The 15,004-nt window shown below is 42.7% G+C and overlaps 2 protein-coding genes across 12 annotated transcripts in view; both read right to left on the bottom strand.

Moving 5' to 3' along the window:
- Nucleotides 1-381: 381 nt before the first annotated feature.
- rab1ba (zRAB1B, member RAS oncogene family a) lies at nt 382-6,718 on the bottom strand. Its single transcript, XM_018751943.2, has 6 exons — nt 6,373-6,718; nt 5,031-5,103; nt 4,838-4,933; nt 4,071-4,166; nt 3,759-3,890; nt 382-2,946 (listed from the first exon to the last, which is right to left on the bottom strand). Exons 1-6 carry the CDS (start codon nt 6,384-6,386, stop codon nt 2,752-2,754), a joined length of 606 nt encoding a protein of 201 aa, XP_018607459.1. The 5' UTR covers nt 6,387-6,718; the 3' UTR covers nt 382-2,751.
- A 243-nt stretch (nt 6,719-6,961) lies between these two features.
- Nucleotides 6,962-15,004, bottom strand: part of LOC108934309 (mucin-17-like) — a 35,759-nt gene continuing 27,716 nt past the window's right edge. For 9 of the 11 annotated variants that reach the window (XM_018751915.2, XM_018751918.2, XM_018751917.2 and 6 more), the window contains 8 exons: nt 14,116-14,697; nt 13,018-13,087; nt 11,978-12,036; nt 11,655-11,775; nt 11,374-11,473; nt 10,697-10,770; nt 9,137-9,251; nt 8,695-8,782 (listed from right to left, as the gene is read on the bottom strand). In XM_018751915.2, coding sequence (XP_018607431.1) covers nt 8,695-8,782; nt 9,137-9,251; nt 10,697-10,770; nt 11,374-11,473; nt 11,655-11,775; nt 11,978-12,036; nt 13,018-13,087; nt 14,116-14,697 — 1,209 coding nt within the window. Of the gene's footprint in view, nt 8,783-9,136; nt 9,252-10,696; nt 10,771-11,373; nt 11,474-11,654; nt 11,776-11,977; nt 12,037-13,017; nt 13,088-14,115; nt 14,698-15,004 lie in introns of all 11 variants that reach the window. The other 2 variants (XM_018751919.2, XM_018751914.2) reach the window with 2 other exon arrangements.

Consider the following 15,004-nt stretch of genomic DNA (forward strand, 5'->3'; position numbering starts at 1 on the left):
AAAAGTGTATGAAACTTGGGAAAAAGAAGTCAAGTGCACATCAAGGGTGGCTTTATGAAGGACGATACACAACTCACTGGTGCTACAGTCTTGTATAGAACTGAAATCTCAATCGCTAAGGTGGATGAAAGCAAATCAGATGAAAATGGTCCTGAACAGAAGTATCACAAGTTCCGCCTTAATGGAAGTGGAACAACAGTCATTTTGTCACAGTAAATGGAGCGCTGTTTTGCAAACTCGCATCCATGAGGAAACGCCAGTTATTTTTAAAACAGCACAGACTTCATAAAGCCAAACACCATCCTCCCAAATATGTGGTTTAAAAGAAAACATTACAGTGTGACATCGATGGCATAACGGCTGTCAAAGACACAAACGCAATAACAATAGTAGATTTTATTACTCATATTACACGTTCAAAACCCCAGTCAGACACATTTCATTAGCATCCACAGCAAACAAGAAGTAACCATTGGAGAGAATAAAGATTAGCGATCAGCCTTCCTTGGACAGCCCCCCCCCCCACTCCAATCTATACAGTTTTTACTTCATCCATACAAATCAGGCCCGTTGTATTATAGACATTACGTTTTTCTGCTGAGTAACTGTTTTACCAACAACCAGACACAGACTAGACTACATGTAGTTTAGGTATCAATGTGACCCTGCTCTCACAACTTTAATATCCTTCATATTAACCCATCTACATGGAAAATTTTTTCGCTAATTAAATGCACTCAGCAAGATTATCCACAGGTTTTCACTCCACCTAAACTACTGCTCTGCTAAGCTGACATTCTACCCTTTTAAGATAAGAGTTTAAGACTTTCTAGAAACTTCTGGCAGCTGCTCCACTCACAGAAATAAAACAGAGGGCAGTGTGAGGTTCTTGTGGACATCCGACCCTCTGCAGAGTGGAAAACTTTGCACATCACTGCATTTTAGCCGAGAAACATTTTCAGCTGAGATCAGTTTGGTCCATTCTGAGTTCTGTTACTTCGTGGTAAAGGTTATTGTTCATGAGAGCAAATATTGTAAAGATATTTCAAACCAAACTCAATAGAAGAACTGGGCCATCGTATCTGACTGCCATACGAACCAATGCGTGTTATTTGCATTTCTGCATGTTACCTTATTAGCACTTTCAGTTGAGTAATGATGCTAAACTGCAAACTTCCACCACTTTCAAAGAGTAACCTTTGCAGACTGACACACCCACTTACAGAGGTCCACAGAAGGACACTAAGGAGATAAGCTAGAGTAGTTTCCACAAAACAGTCCTCGTTTGGGGTAACACTGAAGTACTGTGTGTTCCACAAACCTGAGGACATCTGTTCTCGCCCCCCCATCCTGTATAAACACAGTATGGCACAACATTGTTTCCCTGGCGTAACACCGAGCCATCAAATTAAAAGTAAAAGCATTGGTATGCCGACACAAACATTATGCCACATCTTTGTGTAAAAGCTGCACCAAGCAACTTGAGCTTTTCAGGTGGGTTCCTGTGCACGTAAACATCACAGCTAACAAAGACAAGTGAAAAGAAACAAACAAACATGGGGAAGAACAGCTCCCCAAATAGTCTACGGCCTGCGAACACCAGTGTCTGGAGCCTATGCTAATGTTGACAGGTACAGCAGCGCTGCAAATGGGGATACGGTTCCTCATTTCCCACGATAATCAGGGGAAATGGCAGCTCTTGTCCAAACAAGCTCCGCTAACGAAGATCAAGCCTCCATTAGTGAGCAAAGCAACAGCAATTAAGGATCTGTACAAATGTACTACATTAGAAAACATACATATAAAAAAAAAAAAAAAAAAAATCAGCCATAAAACCACAACAGTATAATCTTAAAAAATGACAGTAAAGATGAAGAACTGAATATTGCCCATTTCTTTTGCCACTTTGTCCCATTGATGTTGACACTGTAGCAAACTGCTGCAATCGGTCCCATAATCTTCTCATCACTACCACTCAAACCCTCTAAACACCTCCCAAGTGTGTGTCGTGTCAAGAGTGCTTGTGTGTTCTTTAGACACTACAGTGAAACCACTCGAAAACAAAATGACAACTTCCCTGCAGCTCAGTGACGGGAAAGGAGCCAGTTTGCCCTTTAGAGAGTGACCAGGTCCAGGACCAGAAGGGCCCCCAATTTCCAGTAGTAATAGTGGGCTTTTGGTCACTGCCTTGTTCCACCTCTTCGTGCTTTCATTGAAACAGGGTTCAGTAACGGTCAGCTGGAAGGTGAAGAACAAATACAGGAAGGAAAACCGAAGGGTTTTCACTGTTGACCAAACCCATGGCTGCTTCAGAAAGAATCCTCACATGTGTATTAATCCTGCTTACTGTCGCAGTCTAGTGTTTGTGTGGGTGTGTCTGTGTGTGTGTATATACATGCGTTTAATGGGGTATGCTAGAATCTAAATTTTTATACTGTATTGTATCTCTACCACCAACTCATACAATTCCTTTAAAATTTTGATTTCCCCTCATTCTCCAAAGGGGCTCAGAAATTGTGAAATGTAAACTCCCAAGAACCCAAAGTCCTAGTTTTCTATATCAGGGGCTACAAATCAAGATCAAAACATTAGTCCCCAGTCCTTGAGCATCCCTCTCCCTATACCCTTTCCTTCTCAACCTCCCCTTTTGAGACCCCAATCCCAGTTTTGCCCAGCCCCTCCCTTCCTCACTGCTCGAGAGTGCAGAGAGGGAAGAGAAGGGGCTGGAATCATGGGAGAGGGACGTCAGTCCTAGCAGCAGCCTCCCCCAGACTGCCGAACTGGGGTACTCTCAATCTTAAGGTTGGGCTTATCGCCACCAGCCGTTGCCCCAGGACCCATGCGTTTCTTTATCTCAGCTGCCATGGTCATGAAAGCCTGCTCCACGTTGGTGGCATTCTTGGCACTTGTCTCCAGGAAGGGAATAGCCAGGGAGTCTGCAAACTCCTGCGGAGAGAGACAAGATCCAATCAGAGAACATCTCTAAAGCTATTACTATAGCCTCAGTAATCCCAAAAAAGCACTTTACATACAAAGCATATGCTATCCATTATTTTACACATCAAGTTAAATTTTGGTGCTGAAGTTGCTAGAGGGCCTGCTGATGATGTCTTCACAACAAGCCCCGTTTGGTGAACTGTATGCTCAGATGGATCTAGCTTGCCATTTAAAATATGCTACTAACAATTCTAGTCAAAAACTCAGTTTATAAATAAGTTTTTATATAAATTATATGAGTAATTTCATTTCAAGTTACACTTTTCTAACTAGAAATAGCTGAGATACTTAAAATATTAATTCTTATTATGCTGTATTAAAGACACCAGTGTGGGAAATGTTTGGCTTTCTTTTCTACTAGGAAAATAATTTTATGTTAATATGTCCTTGCAGATAATCACTGGTTATTTGAAGTAGAATCCAGAGTTGAAAAATCCCAGGCAGAAAGTTCCACTACTACCAAGTTACAGCTTAACAAACTAATCAGACAAGGTTTGATATATTAAAGTAAATAGAAGTGTACAGAGAAAAAAAGTTGAGCACAAAAGATGTTAACATACTTAAAAACACCTGACTTGGAATTAAGAAAAAAAAGTGTAAGGTTTTTTTAATTTTTTTTTAAAAAAAAAAACTAACCAAAATAAATTGCCCATAGGTGATGAATATTTTTCAATTTGAATGGTGGCAACTAAGGTTTGCTTTAAAACTGGCAAAACGAAGAGAAATCGATTGAAACCTGGGCACAAACATCAGCTGCTCACCTTGGCTGTTGTATAGTCCACCACCTTCTTGGTGGTGAGGTCACACTTATTGCCCACAAGTAGCTTGTTGACATTCTCACTGGCATAGCGATCGATCTCCTGCAGCCACTGCTTCACATTGTTATACGATTCCTGACAGAAAAGAGCATATTCAGCAAAGTTCGTACATTTGCCATGGACACAGATGTCATTATCACAGTGTACCAACAGTTATCTTGAAATCTTGCCCTATTATTGATATCTCTTTTTGTTGTTTCTTTTATTTGGTTTAGCCAGGGATACTGGCCATCTCATTGAGTAACTACCACTGACCTGGTCTGTGACATCATAAACAACAATGATGCCATGTGCACCTCTGTAGTAACTGGACGTGATGGTGCGGAACCTCTCTTGACCTGCAGTGTCCCACTAAGAGACGGGGAGAAAAAAGTCGTCATGTCACGATAGATCAGGCCAAAAAAAGAAAAACACTACACACAAGTATAAGGCAATAAAAGGTGCGTGACAAAAAAAAAAAAAAGACTCCGCTGCACATGTAGAAACTGTGTTGACTTGGGTTGAACTGACAAAACAGTAGTAGATCACACAAGTTGTCAACCCTAATACATACAATAATATTAACTATTACATTATTTACCTGATGCCTTTGTCCAAGATAATTTACATTTACATTTATTCATTTAGCCAACACTTTTCTCCAAAGTGACATACTATGCTAATCTAGCTACAATTATTTATGTATTTATACAGCTGGGTAATTTAACTGGAGGAATTTAGGGTAAGTACCTTGCTCAAGGTTACTGCAGCTGGAGGTGGGATTCAAACCTTTGACCTTTGGGTCCAAAAGCAGCAGCGCTAACCACTACGCTACCAGCTGCCCCAATTCATAATGTTAGGTTTGTACAAGGAGCAATTTGACACTACAAAAGTATTTAGAGTAAGGTATTCTTACCGGAGCAATTCACTGTAGAAGTGAAATCATATCGGGTAGATCTACTTATTGAGATAAAGCTTATATCACTGTTTCACTCCAAAACACACATTAAGTGGAGACTGTTCAGCTGAACACATGTACTCACAATCTGTAGTTTGATGGTTTTACCATCCAGTTCAATGGTACGGATCTTAAAGTCTACTCCTATGGTGCTGATGTAACTCTCAGTGTAAGTGTCGTCCTGAAGCCAAAACACAAACACACAAACATGTTCAAATTCAGTGCAAACTTAACGTTAAAGGTAATAATGTTACTGATCTCCAATAACAAGTACTTACAGCAAATCGCAGCAGAAGACAAGACTTTCCCACGCCAGAATCACCAATCAGGAGCAGCTTGAACAGGTAGTCACTTCAACACCAAAAACAAATGGTAAGAAAGCAGAAACCCTGAAGGCCTGAGTTCAGTGTGTTGCTATGGAGAATAATAGACTGCTTTAAGGAGAAAACTATATATGTATATACAGCTTAAAAACTAGCCAAGTTCAACACTCACTGTAAGGTACTTAAAAGTTTTTAAGTAAATTACAGGAAAATGGCAACCAGTGGCAGGAAATCAGTGCTGTGCGTCCTAGACATGATTACGATTATCGTCATTGTATATTTACTTCACTCGAGTTTGTCGGAGGCTACTTACAATGGCAGATGGTGAACCTCACAACGACGAATGCCATTTGATTTATACAGGTTATACAGGGTGTTCTTACGACATCAATACAGTACAGGTGAAGTACCTTGATTGATTGAGGCTACTACAGCAGGGGTGGGATTCAAACCAATAACCCTCAGGTGACATGGTGGTGGAGGCTCTAACCACCACGCCAAGTGCGGTTTGAATCAGCGCTCGATGCCACACAGACATTATGACGTTAATAGAGGCTGTGAGGCTGTTGTCCAGCTGACGGGGTTACGGAGGACTAATCTCGGATTTTCGGTGCATCACGGCGGTTAACAGTTTGCACACTGATCTGGAGAAGTTATGGAAGCACGGTACAGCACGGTACGGCACGGTACGGTACAGCACGGCAGAGCCCACAGCAGGTGTGACGCTGAGAGCAACAAACTAAATACCATTAATAAAAAAGAGCGTGTGTTTTGGGGATTCAATCATGGGAGGCTCTAGTAGCTGTACTCAGAATATGTACCAACAACTGCCTAAGGTAAATCATTAGGAAAAATACCACATAGGCTACTGCACTTTAATTCAGTCAGTGAAATACTGGCTGTAGCTTCCTAAGCAAGACAGTCTCTCTCACACACAAGACGACACACCAGCAGCAGGCCCCGCACTGTCTGTGTGTCACCTGCTGCCACTTTGAAGACCACACGGGCGTACAAGACCGACCGACCGACCACACACACACACACACACACACACACACACTCACTCGTCGTGTGTTTCTGCGCCGAACAGGAACCTTCACCTTGTGGCGCGCGCTCCATACTCGCGTGCCGCCGACGATGATCGGCTACCGGTGCGCGCGCGAGACGGTCGGTCTGTCGAGTCCGCGGAGAACCGGGCTGCCTGCTGCGAAGCCAGCGCCGTGGCTGTACGTCGTGTGTGTGTGTGTGTCACGCAGCGAGAGGTCTGGGGGGAAGGGTGCGGCTCCTAGTCACTCACTATTCAGGATTCATGGTGTGTCCGCCTCGGTCCTGCGCTCTCGCTCTGTCCGCTTCTTCTTGTCTTGATTATTCGTCTCCTCCGGTTCTTCCTCCTCCTCCTCTCCGGCGTCTCTCGCGCTCGGCCAACGAACGGAACGGGACAGCGCCGCGGGCTCACACACACGCCGCTTTCAGCCTTTTCCCTCCCTTTCACTGACCTCCTCTTTCTCCTTTCGAACTCCGATGATTGTTATATGTGCTCTTCTTCCGTTTCTTTTCCTCGACGCTTATTTTTTCCTGTTTTTTTGTTTGTCTCCTCTGTTTTTCCTCGTCCAAAATACAAGATGGCTGCGCAGGTGCGAGAGTGACGTCAAATGAGGTGGCAGTACAGAGGACGGCCGCGAGGCGAGGACGTAAGCGCGTCGCCTTCTGGGAAATGTAGTTGTACAGCTAATCAACCCCTAATTGAGCGTACAGTGCTGTATGTGTGTCAGTCCGCATTCTGTTTTCAACAGTAGAAAACTCCGAAGAGCTACAACACACGGCATCGTATACAACGTTCTTATAATTACACATATTTAAAAATATCAGATCTTAGCACTTTTAAGCTCATCCAAAATGGCTTTATTCCTCATGCAAAATTACAAATACAGGAATAGTGCAAATATGGATATTCAAAAAAGACTTTTTAAACCAAAATGCATATTTGCAATACACTCTCTCTTTGGAACAGTAATTACGTACCTCTTTAAAATAACACTTCAGATTGAAAGAGTTAGTGAAATGTGAAGAGCACATTTTAAACATTCTTAAACGTTCCCTCTTTAATCAAAAATCGGATGCAGTGGGTCCCTAGGCTAGTATAAGAGTAAAATAATGCAGCAGGGATTTAGGCAACTTATATTAAGCTACATTTTAAAGTATTAGAGGTTACAGCTGACACATATGTGGTATTTGGAATACAGAACCTCAAATGTAAGAAAAACTTTTCACCATAGTCCTCTCTCCTTTTACCATATTAATTGCCACTAAGTCCTAAGGTAATAAAAATGGGCTTTGAAAAAATTGTTACACAAAGACTTTTCTGTTGCTTGTTGATTTTTTTTAACCAATCAATTATGTTAAAAGAATGGAGTGAGAGCTTTAGTTAAAATGTCTAAATTCTTCCCATTCATAAGTTTGGTGTTGGGGCCAGGAGGTTCAGAAGAGACAAAAACCCTGAATCTCGTAGATAAAGGCTTTCTTACGAAATATATGACATAAGAAATTCTCAGTATAAACAGCAAATGCAAAACAAGGCAAATATTTTTCACAACTTCTACACGAGGGCTGTGTCAGAGGTCACATACATAAGAAAACATAAACCAACAGAATAAATACCTTTTCGTTTTCCAAAAGATATCATTAAACACTGTTGTGTAATTCACACATCAATTGTCTCTCATTTTTCAGTAGCTTTCTGCATAGATTCTTCTTTCTCAGTATGTGTGTATTTATAACAATGTCCTCCATGTGTATCTCTTGTGCTAGCTTGCAGGCAAGGTGGTGCAATAAGTAGTGCCTTCCTTTGCACAAGCAGCACACGGGATATAGTAGTCTTCACAGAGATCAGTTTTGCTGTACAATTATTAATAACAGGCTACACCTTGAGCTCTGCACCACTGTAGTTTATGTATTTGTCCAACCACCTTTTCACTCCATGTGTATATTTTGTATATTTCTCCAAGACTGCTGATAGAACAACTGATGAGGTCCTCGGTCTTAGCTGGGTTTGAATCACACCTGATAGGTTACATTGCCGACACTGTCACACTCAGTCCCGGTAAGGCATTTGGTGTGGCAAGTTAATGAATCAGGACTCAGCACTTATTTTACTCCCATTTATACCTGGACTCCAGCACAAACTAGGTCTATTTATTTCTATTTATTTTTTCTAACAGCTTTTGTAATGCAATCATCAGATTTTTATCTGTGATGTACATCGCTTTGGAGAAAAGCATCTGTTAAATGAATACATGTAAATGTAAACACAATTGCCATAGAGAGAAAAAACAAAAACAGAAAAATGCATCACAAGAGCCCTCCCATTGACATTCAGATGCTGGTTACCCACAGGAACCAGAAAGTTTTGGTTTAGGTGCATTACCCCACAAGGGCTAATGTGTAGACATGACGGATTTCTCCTGGAATATTCAGCCAATCAAAGACAAAATAAATGGCTTTAATGACCGCAGTGGCCACACAGAGGCCAAACTTCCATGGTTCCTTTCTCCATCAGTTGAAATGACATACATCTCTTGATAAGTGGATGGAGCAAGGTCCCCTTTCTCACCAGCTCCTTTTACTGCAGCACGCATTTTTCTTTGCGGCTGTACTTCCTACGTCTCATCTCCAGTCCTCTCTCCAGCCTCTCATCCTCCTCCAGAGCTCTGCGTGCAAAACACAAGAGGCAGTGTTTGTACAACTCAGGGCCGCACAGTGAGACAATGAACATAACAGGCAGCTGTGTTGTTGTTCTGATAGTTATTTTTCTGAAGTATTACAACTTAAAGACACGATTCAGAGGGAACCTGAGAAAACCCCACACCATGGCCTGCCTTTCCTTCTCTTTGGGGCTACATGCTACTTTTTAAGTTGCCACATTTTTGTCAACCTGTACATTATACACTGCATCTTCTGATGACTGGAATGTCATATATAAGGCAGGTGAGAGAATTAAAGTGCTGCACTGTGGCTCACTAAATGTTCTGTGCTCTGAAGTCTAAAGGCAGCCAGCATCTCACCCTCTCTCTTTGGCGTCCATGTCCCGGACCAGCTCGTCCCTCTGGTTGACCAGGGACACGAGTTCCTGTAGGAGCAGCTGCTCCCTGTGCTGCTGGGCCTGAGTTTTCTGCCAGTCTGACAAAGGAGACGGGCTTCGTTACTGAGTCCACGAATCTCACCATTTCAAACTCAGCTGTGCTGAGTCGGGCCTTCACCCACAATGCACTGGGCAGAATCAGAGTTAATGCATGCAGTACATTCCAAAAATCATGGTTCCCTGTAGTAGTGAATTCTTACTCTTGTTACTTGAAATTACCATTACTCAACAAATTTTGTTTTTGCCCTGAACGACATATTTGTAAAGGAAGATTTAAGGCATGCCTTTCTACTAGAACTGTTAAATCTTGAATGTTTGCCATTTAAATGTGATTTAAATGTGCTTTTTCTAGATTAAAGTTGTATTAAGGTTTATTTTTCTAAATTTAAAATATTTCGTATTGTAGCGTACGGCACCCTAGGTTCGGCTGGTGCAGAGGACGACGCACAGACACCGTTCGTTGTGAACATTTATTGGAACACCGGCACACAGCAAGAGGTATCGGCACAACCCAATGGAAATAATGCTCTCAGTCCAAGGACCCCCTTTCCTCAAGGACTTGCACCTCAAGCCAGCGTCACACACTCCCCAACCCCCTTAGAAACCCCGTCAACCCTCATGGCGCTTCAACAAATATTTCACATTTTTCCCCACAGTTCCCATTATTCAAACTATTTACAATAAGCATGCTTTCCCACTCGAATGTGTCTCTCTTCAGTAACGTGGGTCGTTACAATATTGTTTACATGTCTTTATTTGAGAATTCTGTGTTCTGGTTCTCGATTACCTCGGTTTACTTTGTCTAATATACAAAGCTACAAAACATACATGTAATACAGGATGTACCCCATTCTAGGGGACTAATGATGTATGGCAAATAGCTACAGTGACAAGCCAAATACGATAGCTATATAGGACATAGGCAAGACATATTTTCTGTTTATATAGAGGCTCCAACTGAATTCAAATTAAGATGTTTTTTAAATTCCAGATACTTGTAGTAACACTTTTTACCCATCAAAAAATGAGGACAGTCTTTGGCACAAATGGTAGAGGAACAGTGTAGTTCAGGAATAATGTAAGTACCACAAAGTAAAATGTAAAATAGATACATTCACACACACACACACACACACACACACACACACACACACACACTTTTTGAACCGCTTGTCCCATATGGGGTCACGCGGAACCGGAGCCTAACCCGGCAACTCAGGGTGTAAGGCTGGAGGAGGAGGGGACACACCCAGGTCGGGACGGCAGTGCGTTGCAAGGTACCCCAAGTGGGACTTGAACCCCAGACCCACCAGAGAGCAGGACCTGGTCCAACCCACTGCGCCACCACACCCCCCTAGATACATTCATTTACATTTAAATATCTATGAATGTGTAATCAATTACAATTTTCAAGAAATACACCTATGACAGGATATGTAAAACTGTACCTCTAGGGCCCCTGTAATCCCAGTGACAGACTTACCTTCAATTGCCATCATGGCTCTCAGTTCCCGGGTAAGCAGGTCAAACCGTCTCTCCAGATCCTGTTCCTCCTGCCTGTGCCGGGAGAGCAAGTTACACACCTCTACAGCACAGAAAACATTAGCTTTCCAGTTGTTAAGCTTTTATTCTTTACAATTCTAAATGACAGATGACACCTAGGCCGAAAAGGGTGGGCTAGTAAACCCTTTTCAGTGTAGATGTCATCTGTCATCTTATACTCTGGTACAGCATAATGGATGGACAGTAACAGTAACTACTTGAAAACAATGTGTATTAAGACGTTAAGATGTTATTATTTACATCTGCGTTTGTCATCCATATGCAGTGAATGTGGGCATTGTATACTTTAACAAGAGGAAGAATATTTTGGATGAATACTTCTCACACCTCACACTATTCCACTTTCCAGCAGAGAACTCAAAAGACTGAGAGGAATCAGTACATACAAACAGCTCATGCCCATGATTTTATGTAGGAACATAAAATCAAGATGCAGATGGTTTCTAGTTGAAGAACAGAACTTCTTAGCATGTAGAGATTGTGTGTCATTTTTATATGTTAAGTGGTGTTTTTCTACTGGCCATTCTTGACCTTGTTTGTTAGATTGCAAAAATTATGATGATGTGTTCGATTTTATCAGATTGGAAGATGCCTTACAGCAGCTGCAAGTGGTCCTGTCTCCTAATTAGAGCGTTCTTCTTGTTGACCAGAGTGAACCACTCCTGGATTAATTTCTCCTCCTCATCCTTATCGCTGCCTGGAAAGAACAAACACATCCTAATGCAGTAATGATGATGCCAAGCACCAGTTTTCAATCTCCCACTGCATTAGTGCTGAGGGCTCAGTATTCTCACTGCCCTCTCTGTGAACCATCCCTCCACTTCCTCCGTTGTTCGCATTCTCTCAGCTGTACTACAGACCACCTCCTCCTCACCCACCTGTCTCCATCAGCTTCCTGAGTTTCGTCTCCACTACAGCAGCCCTGCTGTCGATATGCTTCTGCTCGTTCTCCAGAGCCTGGATTTCACTCAGGACATATTGACTGGTGTCCCGCAAACGCTGTGCACACAGACAACACAGATAACCCCGTGTGAGAGATGGGCACGAGGACACATGCCAGACACAGAGTGCAGCGGGTTAAAAGACAAGTCAGTGAGGGGACAGTCCAGAAAAACTTCAGCGTGAATTCCGGCACGGAAGAGGCAAACCGTCCTGCGCTTGTAGGGATGATATCTGATAGAGAGCAGTAAGGTGAACTGACCAGGTTGTCTTCTTCACACTGGCTGCCATGCTCCTGGTCCACAGCAGGGCTTTGCAACTCTGTACAAACACAGTAAGTATGAAAGTGAAGACCACACCTGCCCTGTTATCATCCTGATCAGCTTTCCTTACAAACTGAGAATAACTACTTGTCTCTTAGAGTCATATTTTGATGTAAGTCAAAAGGGGCTTTGCCAGTATAGGCATTTCAGCAAAGCTTTTTACAATAATTAACAACAAGACAACTTATGTACCCTGAGTAACATTCATCTAGACTGTGTGTGAACTGCAGCAAAGACTGACTTGAGAGTATGACCTGCAGATCAAAATCATTTGAGTTGGTTTAATAATTTTATTTATGTCACTGTGATGAAAGAAGTGCAGAGTTTGGTTGATTTGAAGCTTGTCTTTTCATCACACTTCTGGTAGAAATGTCATGATTGTGTATCTTTTTTTCACCATACTGCACACTCTTGACTTTAGCAAAAAACTTAAGAAGGTACACCTTTACTACAGATGTAAAAGTTTTAAATGATGTGGAAGACAAACCTTGTTAATGGTAACTGACAAGTTCTACAATTTATTCACATCCGCAGTGGCTATTAGCAAGTTTTAATTCTCCCTTTCCCTCTCCTGCCAAAGCATAGTACTGTATGTCAGTCTATAGTAAACAGGCCACAAATCTGGAGGGTCGCTCATCAATGTTAAACCACCTACAGGGGGCATGAGAAGCTTTTTAATGTTCTCTACAATGCACACAAGGTCAAAGGCTGAGAGTGGCATTAATCTAAATGAACTGGAATCATATTCCCTCAGTGGTAAAGAATCAGTTTAATGTAGTTTTTGATCTTCCTTTACGACATCACAATTCCAGTATTTTGTGTGACATTAGATGTATTAAATTTGAAATAGTTATTTTCACATAACACAAAACTCACTGTAGTACTCAGCTTGTTTTCATAACTTCTGAAGAACCTTGAAATGGTTAGACTTCATTGGGTGAAGCTGAAGAAGTGATGGTAGCCCAGGTGATTTTCCTACCTGACTCATTTTTTTCTTCTGAAACTGTAGAGCCATTCTTCACCCCACTCTCTGCCTGGTCCTCCAATGCCTGCTCCATAAACAAGAGATAACGTGACCTGCAACTACTGTATCGTTAAACAGACAGAAATAGTGAGATAAGGTGGGAAATTAAAGATACAAAACAAATAAAGTGTGATAAAGAGAAATAATAATAAATATACTCAGAATGCTCATTAACCACAGTAATATTTGCAGCATTTGCAGCCTTGCTGGCACAACAGCAGGAGGGAACAGGCACCCAAGCAAACTGGAACAAAAAGGAACAAAAGGAACAAAAAAGGAAAGGAAAAAAAACTCCCAACTGAAGTTTGAGGGAGAAGAAAACCTCTGGGGGTCCACGGGTCAGTGGTTGCCCACCCCTCCTGGGCATTCTAGAAAGTAACAATTGTAAGCCAGTGTGTAACAAGTAATAATGATTATGCTGCTAAATGGCATCTTGGATCCCCAGCTACATGCCTACCAGCTGCTCCTACAAAGTCCAGCACTACACAGTAAAAGCTCATAAAGTCAAAGTTGTCTTTTCAAGTCTCTGTCTTTTCCTGTCCCATCCAACCATAGCTGTGCTACAATATTCCTCAGGAAAAATGGCTGGTGATGGAGGCAGGAGGTGGCATAGTGGTCAGAGCTTGTGTTTTAGAACACAGCGGTAGCAGATTTGAATCCCTCGTACTCCTGTAGTACCCTTGGGCAAGGCACTTACCCCAATTTACTCCAGTAAAAATGACCCAGCTGTACAAATGGGTAAATCCTTGTATGGCGCTTAATATTTTAAGTTGCTTTGGAAAAATGCACAAATTGTCTTTTCACTGAGATGTATGTCGCTTTGAAGAAAAGCATCTGCTAAATGAATAAATGTTAATGTAAATGTAAAAAGTGCTCAACTAATAATATAAATGAGGTGCACTGCAGATTGACCTCTTTGTATCATCTTCCTTTAATAAGGAACACAGTGATGGTATTTTTCATAGAGATAAAAGCAAAGGGAAAAAGTTGAAGTAAGAGAATACAAACTATAAACAGAGAATCTGAGCTATAGGTGAAGAGTAGGTGTCTTACATCTTTAGTGCTGCATGAGGTGATCTGCTGCTCAGCTGTGTCAGGCTCATCGATGGACTCGCTCTTCATCCGCGAGCGCCGCTTCTTGACTAGATCAGCATCCCTCACGTGGCTGAAACCCGACTTGGCTGAAGGGGTGTGAGACCTGGGTGGAGCCACAGGGGTATGCGCAGTCCCTTCTTCTGGCATGCTTGTTGCCCCACTCCCTCCATCCTCCACCTTTGGGACACGTTTAGTGCGTGGAGGCGGCACCAGGCTCCCATTGGGCTTTGTGTCCCCTCCTGCCTCTTTATCCACACTCTTTACCTTAGCTTCCAGTGAGATTCCCCCAGCCTGTAGCTTCTGGACACAGTAACGGGCAGCTGCATCTATGTCTGTGGCTTCCTTTGGCTCCCCGACTGCATAACTGGACTGGTTGCTGTTGTGCTCAATCTGCAGCACACTCAGCTCCTGCCCAGTGAAATGGGCTCGGATTTGGCACAAGTATGTCATCACAATGAGGCGATCGGGCACCGAGAGCAGTACCATGTCTGATGGCTCCAGCAGACGGGAAATGCCAAGTTCTGCAAAGCCATCAAAGGCCTAGAAAAAGAAGAAGGTAGGGAAAACAATTATTGCGTATATACTGATTGTTTTAATGTGGAATATATACTTTTGTAGGGGGCGCGGTGGCGCAGTGGGTTGGACCAGGTCCTGCTCTCCGGTGGGTCTGGGGTTCGAGTCCCACTTGGGGTGCCTTGCGACGGACTGGCGTCCCGTCCTGGGTGTGTCCCCTCTCCCTCCGGCCTTACACCCTGTGTTGCTGGGTAGGCTCTGGCTCCCCGCGACCCCGTATGGGACAAGCGGTTCTGAAAATGTGCGTGTGTGTGTGTGTGTGTGTGTGTGTGTG

The sequence above is a fragment of the Scleropages formosus genome, chromosome 4 (assembly GCF_900964775.1).
Source record: "Scleropages formosus chromosome 4, fSclFor1.1, whole genome shotgun sequence".
NCBI lineage: Eukaryota > Metazoa > Chordata > Actinopteri > Osteoglossiformes > Osteoglossidae > Scleropages > Scleropages formosus.

Bases quoted from the DNA above. Each gene is read 5' to 3' on its own strand.
- rab1ba (XM_018751943.2), bottom strand. The intron at 4,934-5,030 runs GTAAGTACTTGT...TTTTGGCTTCAG, and splicing joins GTCTTCTGCTGCGATTTGCT to GACGACACTTACACTGAGAG. The intron at 2,947-3,758 runs GTGAGCAGCTGA...CTCTCTCCGCAG, and splicing joins TGGACTATACAACAGCCAAG to GAGTTTGCAGACTCCCTGGC.